The 13,285-nt window shown below is 43.0% G+C and overlaps 1 protein-coding gene across 1 annotated transcript in view; it reads left to right on the forward strand.

Annotated features, from left to right (window-relative positions):
* The window catches only part of SHC3 (SHC adaptor protein 3), a 177,265-nt gene that overhangs the window by 93,129 nt on the left and 70,851 nt on the right, over positions 1 to 13,285 (forward strand). The window contains exons 3-5 of the mRNA XM_065947329.1: positions 6,504 to 6,567; positions 9,035 to 9,154; positions 12,668 to 12,721. Coding sequence (XP_065803401.1) covers positions 6,504 to 6,567; positions 9,035 to 9,154; positions 12,668 to 12,721 — 238 coding nt within the window. The remainder of the gene's footprint in view (positions 1 to 6,503; positions 6,568 to 9,034; positions 9,155 to 12,667; positions 12,722 to 13,285) is intronic.

The raw sequence follows: 13,285 nt of genomic DNA on the forward strand, positions 1-13,285 counted from the left end.
CTGAATCCATGCTAGAAAGCATTCAGCTAAAGAATGGGGCTGTGTCAGCAGTAACAGGCTGGAGCTACTCCACGGATGTGATGCTAAGAGGGGCAGGTGTGTGCTATTTCATAGCACAGGCAACTAACTATTCCTGGGAGAGGGGGACGGAGGTGTCAAAGAAGCAAGTTCAGTTCAGTTCAGACCCTCAGTCATGTCCAACTCTTTGTGATCCCATGGACTGCAGCACGCCAGGCCTCCCTGTCTGTCACCCTCTCTGTGAGTTTACTCAAACTCATGTCCATTGAGTCAGTGATGCCATCCAACCATCTCATCCTCTGTCGTCCCCTCTCCTCCCACCTTCAACATTTCCCAGCATTGCGTTCTTTTCAAATAAGTCAGGTCTTCGCATCAGATGGCCAAAGTATTGGAGTTTCAGTTTCAGCATCAGTCCTTCCAATGAATATTCAGGACTGATTTCCTTTAGGATGGACTGGTTGGATCTCCTTGCAGTGCAAGGGGCCCGCAAGAGACTTCTCCAACACCACAGTTCAAAAGCACTAGTTCTTTGGTGCTCAGCCTGCTTTATGGTTCAAATTTCACATCCATACATGACTACTGAAAAAACAATGTCTTTGAGTAGATGGACCTTTGTTGGCAAAGTAATGTCTCTACTTTTTAATATGCTGTCTAGGTTGGTCATAGCTTTACTTTCAAGGAGCAAGTATCTTTTAATTTCATGGCAACAGTCACTATCTGCAGTGATTTTGGAGCCCCCAAAATAAAGCCTGTCACTGTTTCCACTGTTTCCCCATCTATTTGCCATGAAGTGATGGGACCAGATGCCATGATCTTAGTTTTCTGAATGTTGAATTTTAAGTCAACTTTTTCACTCTCCTCTTTCACTTTCATCAAGAGGCTCTTTAGTTCTTCTTTACTTTCTGCCATAAGGGTGGTGTCATCTGCATATCTGAGATTATTGATATTTCTCCTGGCAATCTTGATTCCAGCTTGTGCTTCATCCAGTCCAGTGTTTGTCATGAGGTACACTGCATAAGAAGCAATGAGTGTGCCTATTAGAGGAGTCTGCTGAAACCCTCAGTCCTAGCCTGAGGGCCCAGACCTGGGGCTAACAGTGACCCTCAGTGGTCCCTGACTTCTTTGTATGATCCCCAGACCCCCATCCCAGCCAAGAAATCAGAAGCTGTGGCCAGAGGATAAGAGGCACCTTCTTCCTTGGCCACCAGAAGGTTTTGGGCTCCAGGCAGTGCTAACAGAGGGAGAAGAGCTCTAACTTTAAATGATGTTCCAGGCTTTCACTATTACACTGGGACTAAACATTTTAAATTACTGGAAATAGGAAAACGGAGTCAGTTGTAAGTGATTGAGGACATTTTCTTGTCTGGAAGTGAGTTGACCAGATGTGGGGTGTGTCCAAGGGCTTCATCAGGAGCCAGGGTGGAGCTGGCTGCCTGAGTGGATTTAGACAGAAGATGTTTGGGCAGTAAATTTGTTCTCAGATTGCACCATCTACTTGTCCAGATTATACAGAGGACAGAGAGGAGCTGGGCTGAATAGATTGCTAGGGCTCTCTACGATTTAGAGGTAGAGTCATGGAGAAGGCGAGAAAATGACCAGAAACATTCAAGAGAGCGGAGCATGTCAGAAGAGTGTGGAAGCAAGAAGTCAAGAAAAGGAAGTATGTCAAGGAAGTGAGGACAGGCGATCACCTGTCTTTTTGGTGCCAGGGAGGTTGTTGGTGACTGTGCAGGGGCAGTTAGTGTGAACAAGAGTGACTTGGAGAAAGCTGAGGAGGAAAAGGGAGGTGAGAGTGGAGAGGGCACCGTCAACAATGCTATTGATAGTTCATTTAATGGCGGTACCATAATTTGTTGAACTGGTCCCATGATAGACATTCTTTCCCATCAGCATGTTAAAGACTTTGCTGCAATCAGTGGTGCTGTATATAAGTCTTCTGTCCTGTTTCTGAGTGTATTTAGAGGATGCATTCCTGAAGGTAGAACTGCTGGATGAAAGGGTCTCTGCGTCTTTTGTTTTGTCAGGGATATGGCCAGTCTGCTCCCACAGAGGCTATACCAACTTACAGATTCTCACTAATGCAGGTACTTTACCTACAAAGTCTTACCAAGCTTAAATCTTTGGCTGTGAAAGTTGATTTTTAGTATAGTCTTTAATTTGTATTCTTACTATGGTAAAGCTGAGAATCTTGTCATATTTTCAAGAACCATTTATTTCCTGTGTGAACTCTTCATATCTTTTATCCATTTTCCATTGGGTTTTTGATGTTTTCTTCATTGACTTATGTTAAAACAGTTATCTCTTTGATTGTGAAATATTGCCATTTTTTTCTTGTGCATGAAGTTTTATGATATTGTGTCAATATTTTCTTTTATGGCTTCTGTATCATTCTAAGAGATTTAAAAAAAATCTTCCTGGTTTTGTTTTAGTACTCTTATGGTTTCATCACAAACAAATTAAATTTGTGATCCATCTAGGATCTATTTGCATACTTATATAAATATAAGATAGGAACTCAACTTACTTTTCTTAGATGGTTACCCAGGCACTTAAATGCTCCCCACTGGGTAACTTTTCCCCTCAACTGATAAACATTACCACATTTATTCTGTAGGGGAGGAAAAACCTTTTGTGCTCTACCCTCCTGTGTTATTGGCCTGGGACCCTAAAATTAGACTAAGAGAAGACAGATTAATGAGAGAAAGATGAACTGTTGATTAAAGCATGCAGTGCATATCCACACAGTGAAACTCAGCGTTGAGTAACTCAAAGAAGTGGTTAGAACTTGGGCTTATACTTTAATTGAAGAATAGAGCTGTTCAGAATTGACAAGGCACAAGGAAAAAGAGTGAGTTTCTAAGGGTGACAGATTGTGGAAAGATAAAATGCATGAGGAAACTGATGGAAGATAAGAGCTAGTAGCAAGTTTTTGCTATGCAGATTCCTCTGGTGCATTTCTTAGTTGATCTAGGTCTAGCATTTTCTCCAGCTTCCCTGGTGGCTCAGAGGGTAAAGAATCTGCCTGCAATGCAGGAGACCCAGGTTTGATCCCTGAGTCAGGAAGACCCCTGGAGGAGGAAATGGCAACCCACTCCAATATTCTTGCTTGGAGAATTCCATGGACAGGCCATCAGTTACAGTCCATTGGGTCACAAAGGGTCAGACATGACTGAATGACTAACACACATAGCATTGTCTCCAGTTGTCCTTCCTGGTAGAGAGGAGAAAGAAATGCCTTTGAAAATTCATGTCCTAATTTTACGCAAATAGGGGAGGTGCAGGTAGCTTTTCTTGTATCTGCTTCTTCTCAATTGCCTTCAAAATGATCCTTACATCAGAGAGGTGTATTTGAGGATAGCAGGTTCTACTTATCTACACATTCTACATACCTCTACTTTTTGTTTTTTCATGAAATTGATCACAATTTGTGATTATATCTGTGTGTTTGTTGCATACCCAACCCACTAGAATATGAGTGATAAGTGTAGAAATAACCCAGATGTCCTATTTTTCTTCTTTTTATTGTTTTAGTCTATAAAATGTGTGTGTGTGTGTGTGTGTGTGTGTGTGTGTGTGTGTGTGTTTGGGGAGATTGGGTGGGCAGCAATGAGATTGTGAGTGGGGAATAAGGTGATGCTGCATGATTTCAAAGGATATAGTACTATATTCCAATGAAAAAGCTATCAAATCTCAAGGATACAGACTCTAATGATGAAAATTTTAGACTGAAAAAGGGACGATGGTGAAATCATGAGAAAGTAAGGAGTAGCATCCGGGGCTGGCTATTGAAGCCAGTAATTGTACTCTCAGATGACTCTGGAGGTGCCAAACATTCCATTTTCATATTAACTGAACTCCAAGGTCATGGTTGACTTACCAAAATGGGATCTCACTGGACAGAATGCTAGGATGCAATTTCCATTATTAAAAACAGGGCGAAAGCATAACTGGAGGCTCAAACTAGGATTAAATGGATTTATACAAAGGCTAAATAATGATTGCTAAATGAGCCAATTGAAATAGTATTGATCACCAAGAGGCACTCTGCTAGGGAGTAAGGAGGGACATAAAAATTGTTACATTTAAATTAGACTTTGAAGTTCAAGCTAATTTCAGTCATCTAACTATTGCACTTATTAATAGTTATGTCACATTTCTATTTCAAACAGAAATGGATACCATCAACTGATTGAAATGAGAATTCACATTCATGAGGAATATGGTCATTAGAAACAAGTTTCTGCCAATGATGAAAGGAGAGCATTTTCCTGAAAAGCAGCTTGGTTTGCAAAGCTCCTTGGGGATTCTAAAGGCTGGCCCACAAGGGGGATCCCTAGGACTTCTCTGAGTTCGTGATCTCTGAGACATTTCTAGAATGTCTTACATTTGCAAAGTTCAAGGCCAAAAGGTTGCGTCTCTGAACATGCCCTGAGATGGTTGCTTCTCTCTCTATGGGAGGGATAGAGATATGGGATTTGTTTGATAGACCATGTTTATTATTTGCAACATTTTCAACACAATCCCATTCTTAATGCTCACTGGTCATTTCCACCTCCCAACGTGGTACATAGGTAGCAAGGCCTGTTGCCCAAGCTTCATGGCTTGACTACATAGGACATTTGACGATGTGTAAGCTACATACTAAAGTAGACATTTGACATTTCTTTTTTGAAGCCTTTCATCCAAGACCAGTTTTTTTCCTCTTGCATGTTGGCAGAAGGGAAAAGAAATCTGATGCTTACTAGGGGTATTTAAAAAATGACTAACTGGAAACTTTTCACCAAATAATGTCTTTCTAGCCTGCTGGGACTATCAGAGGCTGAACTGCTTTGCTCAGCTAAATATATCATTTAATACAACACACACAGTGCAGACAGGCATCAAACTTTAAAAAAATTAAACATAATATATAGTAACTTAAAAAAAAAAGCATGTTTCTCTAGAGAAATGACTCAACTCTATTCAATAAGGAGTTTACCTTTAGAAAATACTTTGGATGATCATTTTGATAGAACCACTTTTAGAATAATAGTGTTTTAAAATAAATGACTAAGGATAAACATCAAAAAATTTGTTTCTTTCAAATAAACTTTTTCTGTATCGTGATGGTTCATTGTCTACAGTTTCTATGGCATCTGAACTTTTAGAATAGTATTTCTGCTTTCTCTACGATGAGTTGAATAGCAAATATAAAGCTTATCTTAATAGTCTCTTGCTTAATTTGACAAGGTCATATTTCTCTTAAAAGCATTCTATGGTGACAGTAATAATTTTTCTAGATGATAGAAATAATTGCAAGAAGTGTTCAGCTGAAAAAGTTTGTGACATGTCACTGAGGGCCCATTATTTTCTTTATTATTCAATGTGTCTCCAAATTCCTATTTATTATTATTTTTTTATGTTCTTTTACTATTTTGTCCTTTTCCATGTGGGAGTTAGAAGTTAACCCAGCTCTTTTTGGGGCTCCTGACTTTGAGGCCTCACTTGGCATATCACTCATCATTTCTCACTGAGGCTGAGTCACAAAATTGTGCTATGCATGCTTTCAAGCACCCGCCAGAGCCATGCTCTCCCCAGCTTCCAGCATCTGAACTATAGCAGCCTCCACCTGGTCTTACTTTTGCACCCACCCACTGCTCCTGTGGGTGCCCTGGGTGGCTCAGTGGTAAAGAATCTGGCTGCAATGCAGGAGACGCAAGTTTGATCCTGGGTCAGGAAGATTCCCTGGTGGAAGGCATGGCAATCCACTCCAGTATTCCTGCCTGGAAAATCCTATGGACAGAGGAATGTGGCGGGCTACAGTCCACAGGGTTGCAAAGAATTGGACATGACTGAGCATGCATGCACTGCTTCACGCCTCCTGCCCTGGACCGGCCTGTGGGTCAGACGCTGTGCAGCTGGTCCTCCTGTCAGTCCCCGTGGTACCTAGGTTCCTTGTCTCCTTCCTCAGGACTGTTCCCAACACACTGTAGTTCTAGAAATGTCTGCACAGAGCCTCATTTCTGGCTCATTTGTATACCCCCGGAGTTCCTCTCCTCTTTCAAAACTCTCTTGATTTTATGATATTTAGTAACTGCAGAAGCTGGGAATAACACTCAGAGGACTGAATTTCTTTTAATTACATTCTGACTCACTTCAGAAGGATCTTGATCAATAGCAGTGCTTGATTAGGATTGGGCCTTGTGCCATGACCACAGCCATGGAGAGAACATCCAGAAAAGTACACTTCAGCGCTTCATGGCAGCGATTTTCTAAAACGGAATCTTAACCAAATGTTGAAAAAGAAAAAAGCAAGTGTGGCGTTGATACATATCACAGCCTTAGGAAATGGCCACTGCAACAGATAGAACTATGCTACTGGCAGTCAGAAGTTCTAAGATGCAGTGCGTGTGGATTTTTGGTTTTGTTTTTTGTACATGTAGGCAATCTGGGTTATGTAATCCTGATGGATGTGATAAAATGGATCTCTCTTCCTGTCCTCTTAGGGAAGCCATCAGCCGGGTTTGTGAAGCTGTCCCTGGATCCAAGGGAGCCTTCAGGAAGAGAAAGGTACCATCCTCCCAGCTCTTTGTCTACCTGTGTCTCCTTTATTTTTTCCCACTTCTGTCACCATGCAGTATCTTTAATCACACACAATTGTTCAGTTTCTCTTTCCCATGGCCTGGCTCTTGTCACCATTTTTTTCTTTTTTATTGGCTGAGCAGTGGGGAACCAAGAGGCATCTGTTGGTTTCAAGGGGGTAACTTACAGTAACAATGACTCTTGTCACTTTTGAAAACAAAAAGAGCTTAGATTCCCTCTTTGCCATATGGTTGATGAGGACAGTTAGCCACCAAGGCTAACTGATAGTGTTGCCAAAGTAAACACCCCAGGTCTACACCTAAAGCCCTGTAAACCAGGGCCAGATGCTCTTCTCAGCTTTTCTGTACATTAATTAATTTCATTTGAGTAACTCTTTGTGGTTGATGCCCTCAGGGGTGTGCTGGTAAAAGTTGAGCAACAGGCTCTTGGGGTGGAGACTGAGAAGCCCTAAATTGGCCATGTTTGCCAGTTTCTATGGGGTAAATGCTCCACTATGGCCAATTTCAAGCTCTAACCTGATATCTCTAAAGGGCAGTTGGGAAGGAGTGTGTTTTAGGTCACTGTTACACAGCATCCCTGCCACATGTAATGAACGTAATGAACAACATGGGCATGCATAATCAGTATCTTGGTCATGTCTGACTAGTCGTGATCCCATACGCTGTAGCCTGCCAGGCTCCTCTGTCCGTGGAATTTTCCAGGCAAGAATACTGCAGTGGGGTGCCATTTCCTCCTCTAAGGGATCTTCCTGACTCAGGGATTGAACCTGAGTCTCCTGCATCTCCTGCACTGGGAGGTGGATGCTTTCCCACCAAGTCACCAACCTGAACAGCATAGGTAATAGCTAATGTAGCAACAGTTAGGAAGTGATGAGTTTTGAGTGTTCATTGCTTGTTTTATAAATGTAATTGATTTAATTGGAAGTCTATGTAAATTAATTTCAAGTAGCAGCTCCTTTTAATGACCAGCTCATTGTTGTTGGTCAGTCACTCCGTCATGTCTGACTCTTTGTGACCAGCTCATAAAACTCTTGAAAAATCAATAATTGGCTTTCGTTAGCTAGAACAAGCCAGCTCTGGAATACCACTGGATATTCCCATTTTACAGATGATAGAAACTGAGGTTCAGGGATGGGAACTTACAATGCAAGATGGTGGTGGAGCTGAGCTCAAGCTCAGGCCGCCTGGCTTCAGGGGTTGCACTTTTAATCCCTTGAATTTTTCATCCCGGAGGTGATTGGACCAGAAGGAAAAAAAAAAAACAAACAAAACCTTGATTAAGAGAAAACATAGAAAAACTCTTTCCTTAAGTGTCTAGTATATACACAATTAAATACCCACCATCTGGACTTTTTGAAGCCTGGACTGAATGGTGGGGAGTGCGTGCATCCCTGTCTTCGAGTCTGTCCCAAGGCTGAGCTTCTGGGACAGGTTGTGTCATTGCCTCCGCTGCTTCCAGGGCTGTGGGTCAGCTCTGCTTTCATAGCTTGCAGACATTGGTGAATCCGCAGTGTAAATGGATTTCAGGCAGATAAGTTTGGATGAAGGTTCAACTTGATGTGCTAGCCTGTGTTTCAATCAGTCCACGGGAGGCATAGAGGACCAGGCAGGCTCCAGAATTTTGAAAACAGGAATGCTTTTATAGTCATATGGTACTTGACCAGCAGTTCTCAGGGTTCTCTTGACAAAAGTGGGGGAAGCAATTTCCATTTTGAGGCTTCACTCTGGTATACTTAATCAGAATCTCTTGGGTGGGCCTCAGATCTCTCTTTTTAAATAGCTCTGGCAGGGGATTCAAAAATAGTGCCTGCCTGGTTAAGAACTAATGTGCATTGGCATCTTAGAAGAGGACATGTTCTAATCTGAAAAGGAAGTATGGGGGTGGGGGGGCAGCTGGTCCCTGTGCCAAGGACAGTTCTGGAGGACTGTTTTATGCACCAGTTGGAGCAGAACTGGGCCTGTCCATCCTTGTGCTGGCCCCAGACCCAACAGTTTTAACTGGACCTTTTGATTGTTCATCAGCCCCATGAGCTGGTCCATTTAGTCTAGTCCTGAGTAGTTTCCTGGTGGGATGAAGCCAGTTTCTGAGGCTGCAAAACTTGCGGCCTTTGATGCTTTCCTGAGGCTTATGAGTGACTGCCGTGAGACGCATCCCAACACGAGTTGCCTGGTGTAGTGACATCTCTGACTTTCCTGCAAGGTCCTCATCTCAGTGTGTGCGTGTTACATGTTTTAGTTTGCATACTGCATACTCTAGAATTGATGTGTTAGGGTCAGATGCCACCCTCCCAGCTCATTTTTGGGACATTGCCTTTGCGGGCCTGATAAGAGGGGATGGTGGAAGTTGGAGGTGTGGCAGAGGGAACAGCATGGGGGCCCTGACAGTGTGGCTTCAAGATAATGGAAAGCTAAAAGAGTGTTTCTTCATTTCACAGCCTCCGAGCAAAATGTTGTCCAGCATCTTGGGCAAGAGCAACCTCCAGTTTGCAGGCATGAGCATTTCCCTGACCATTTCTACCGCCAGCCTGAACCTGCGGACGCCAGACTCCAAACAGGTCTGTGGGCGCCCAGGCCCTGCCCTTCCCAGAACCCCCAAACCGTGGTTGTTTGAAAGGGCTTCCCGTTTCCAGCTTTATCGGGTCCCTGTGAAACACATTTGTATAAAGTCTTCACCAGTCTCAAATTCTGGCCACTTTTAAAGTTCATCAAGTGAGTGATAGCTGGAATTGAGTCTTTTGAATTCTGCTATAAATTACCTTTTTTTTGTTGTTGAGGGAAGGAAGGAAAATGCATGAAATCACTGAATTACTTAAAGTTAAAAAGAGGTGTATTTGTGTATGCAAAACTTTCCTATCAATGTCCCTTTGCCCCATTTTGTTTTCTCTTGCATTGTATTTTGTTGGTTCTACAGCCCACATTTAATTTTCACATTTATTATCTTTGAAATGGTCACATGCTGTGGTTTAATTGGTAGTATTTTTAATTTCTTAGTGGGTCATTATTTTGGAGCCTCTCACAGTTGAGACTGTCATGGAGTTGATGTGACGAGGTGCATCTGTGGCACATCCAGTGTGGCGGGGTCCTGGCTGACAGAGGTGGGGGTGATGAAGCTTACTGAGGCAGACTCTGTTAAGGTAGTTGGGTTTTTCCACACTGCCTGTCACTTAAGTTTCTTTGACTGTTAGTTCCTTCAGCTGGGAAAGTGGGTGTATGAGTAGCTGTCCTGGAACCAAGAGAACTTTGGTTCTGAAGGCCAGAGAAAACAAAGGAAGTGAACATGCTCAGCTCAGTCTGGGGTTCTGCTGGCGGCAGTGTAAGCTGGGACTCAGCTGTGTCTCCATGGAGGAGGCTGGGCAATCCACAGACCTCTGAGTGATGCACTTCCCCACTCCGCAGTGTGTTACCGGGGATGCCCAGGGTTACCTTCATCTTGCTAAACATAGTCATATTTATTGATTTCCACACCCTCAGGTGAGCAAGCAGCCTGCCCAGCTTCATTTAGGATGAACAGGACTCCACCTCCAACCCCAGATGCTGAAGTAAATTCTAGATCTGGCATAGAAACGAGAGGCAATGCCTAGGCTGTGCTTTGGCGTACTGGGTGCCACTTCTCACTCCATTCCTCTGTCCTCACTCAACTGATGGATAGTTCCTTGTCTTTTCTCATCGGCCCTTCTGAGGGATGGGTAACCAGTCATCTCGTGGTAGATTAGAAAGATGCCATGGGCTCAGGCTCTTTCTGGAGCTGCCTCTAGCTGTGGGGGCTTGGGATGCAGCATGACTGAGCGTGAAAGTTAATGAGATAGGTTTCCTCAGGGTTCCCCTCACATGCCCACTTTCATTCTTTTTTTTTTTAAACATTGAAGTATAGTTGATTTACAATGTTTTGTAAATTTCTACTGTACAGCAAAGTGATTCAGTTATATATGTATTTATATGTATATATTCTTTCAAAAATTCTTTTCCATTATGATTTATCACATGATCTGAACATAGTTCCCCGTGCCATAGTGTAGGACCTTGTTGCTTATCCATTCTCTATATAAAGGTTTGCATTTGCTAATCCCCGACTCCCAGTGTTTCCCTCCTGCCTTCTCCCAGCTTGGCAACCACAGTCTATTCTCTCCCATTTTTATTGCATGTGACTGTTGCATCTTTTTTCTCTAGGAATCCTCAGGCCATGGTCCTCAATTTTGTGAGATCGTTGTAATTCCACCTTATACTTCGTGTCCCACCTCAAAAAATAAAAAGAGAGAGAGAGGCAGGCTCTCAGAGCAGAAAGGATGAGGTCACAATGGTTGGCCTTCCCCATCCTGCGGTTGGGGGCTGGTTGTGTATGTCCTGGTCTCATGGTCCTGCCCTGGGGAGGGAGTGCTAGGCTCAAGAGTCCTGGGAGATGCCAGTGCAGATACATGAGCACAGTCTGAGGAAGGTTTGGCAGGAGCCGGAGCTCACATCCATCAGCCTCTCCCGAGTTTAGGCCTGGCTGTAGCAAATTGAGAAGGAGCTTGAGTGGGCATGCACTTCCCGATCCAGAGAGACAACAGAAATGCAGTGCTAGCTGTCCTCTGCAGAGCTTGCAAGGAGGAGAAGCAAGATGAAACACCCTCAGAGCAAAACACGTCTTTTAGTTAATTAGCTCTCATTTTCTTACTCTCCTTTTCAATTTCTACTCTACCCAAAGGGACAGCATAAAATCACACAGTAATGGTCAAGTTGACCAAATATGATATCCATTTTATTCTGAAATCTTTGATTTCCAAATCTCAGCTTTCGGGCTGCTTTAGAATAAAAAAATTTAAAAAATTAACAAGCAGAAACGAACAACTTTAGAAGTCAGTTTGTCATCATTTGGGGACTGCTACGTCCTCACTGCTCTCCTGGGAGCCCTCTACCCCTAGACTAGAGGCAGGAAATGGAAAGCTGCAAAAGGCAACTTTGGTTTGATCCAGCTGGGTTTGAGTACAGGCTACAGAGCTAGACTCACTGTTTTTATTCATGTGTATGCTCAGGATTCTTCTAGATTCTGAGTAGTTTCGTGAGTGCCAACAACTGAAGTAGGCATTTAAAAATATCTCATTTTATCTTATAATTCAGTTATAGCTTTGCTTTGAGTTTTACTGGCGCACGATTGGAAAAATCCCTTGGATGGGAGGATTACGGCTCTGTGAATTCTGCCTGCCTGCCTGCTGGCGAGGGCCTGAGGGGGCTGTGCAGAAACAAACTTGGTTATGCTGGGCTGGAGGCAAGAGTGCTGTTCCCACCCCCGGAAATTTACTTCAGTGTCATTGCATTGTCTTTAAAAAGATAAAAATAGCAGGGAAGACTTATGTAGCTTTTTAAATTTAGGGCAGCTTCTAATTTGCTCAGTGTCTACTAAATTCCTCTGTATGCTGCAGTTGATAATGCTAATGGAAATTTCCCATTTTAAAATTAACTTGGAACATCCTTGCTGGTTTTTAAAGTGATCAATGACAAGAGTGCTGGAGAGGGCATTGATTTGGATCTTGGATGTAGGCTAATTCGTGTGCTCATGCTACAAACCGGATGAAGTAGGGGACAGCCACATTCCCCTCCCCTCCAGCTATGGGGTCTTTAGACCCCATGTGTCTTTGGAAACAAACTGCACAGTTGAAGTGTTTTGGTGTGTGGGTGAGACATTTTCCTTTTCAAAGAGGCATGGTTATTAAGACCCTCTGTGTTCAGGTCTCAACTCTGCCTTTTATTAGCTATAGAGCTTTGAGCCAACTGCTTGCTTAGCCCCTGGGAGCCTCAGGCTCTTCATCTGTAAAATGGGATTGCAGTAGTTTTTACCTCACAGGGCTGCTGTGAGATGTAAATGGGATAATTCTGGCAAAGTAGTTAGATGCGCAGTTAGATGCTGTGAAATTTCACTGGAGGTTATCTATTGTTACCACTTTTATAATTGTTCTTTTCATTGGGTACCAATTTTACCAGTTTTCAGGAAACCTTATTGATTTGTATTGTCTGCCAACAAACAGTTTGTTTTCCAAGACATGGGAAGGCTAATAACAGTACATCTTTGTTTCTTGTTTTCGGCCTGGCAGATTATAGCGAATCATCACATGCAGTCCATCTCCTTTGCCTCCGGGGGAGACCCGGTAAGTACCCCTGGAGTTGTTTTCGCTTGTTTTTGTCAGAGTTGCTGAGAAGGGACCCTGCTTCAAAAGCATGCCTCTTAGAACCCTGTAAGGAAATTTAACTGTGCTACCAGCTACCTCAGCTTCCATTCCATAAGCTTTTCCTATCATTTTTTTTTTAGGGTTGACACATGGCAACGACCTACTATTAAATTTCATTTCATTAGTCAAAAGCTGTCGAAAGTCTCTGAAGCAGTGGCTTTCTTAAGGGGCAGTGACATAGCTCCCTAGTTTCCAAAGTGGCCGGCGTGTGCGCCTGACTCTGCCAGCCCCGCTTGTTTCTGTTTTTCTCTTGGCTCTTCCCCGGAGTTCTCCATTTTGGGATTTTAAGTTTATTCAAAGACTGTGAATTTACTTACTCTGACTTATTCATAAATATTTGAAATTGGTATTTTTCTCTCCAAATTTAACACTGTCGTCTTTTAACGATTTGTTTTGCCAACAGGGAAGGAGTTGTGGAGAGAGAGGATAGAGAATAGGAGAATGTTCCAGTTTTCGTTGCTTCTTTTATTAAGCAGGTGGCCT

The sequence above is a fragment of the Muntiacus reevesi genome, chromosome 10 (assembly GCF_963930625.1).
Source record: "Muntiacus reevesi chromosome 10, mMunRee1.1, whole genome shotgun sequence".
NCBI lineage: Eukaryota > Metazoa > Chordata > Mammalia > Artiodactyla > Cervidae > Muntiacus > Muntiacus reevesi.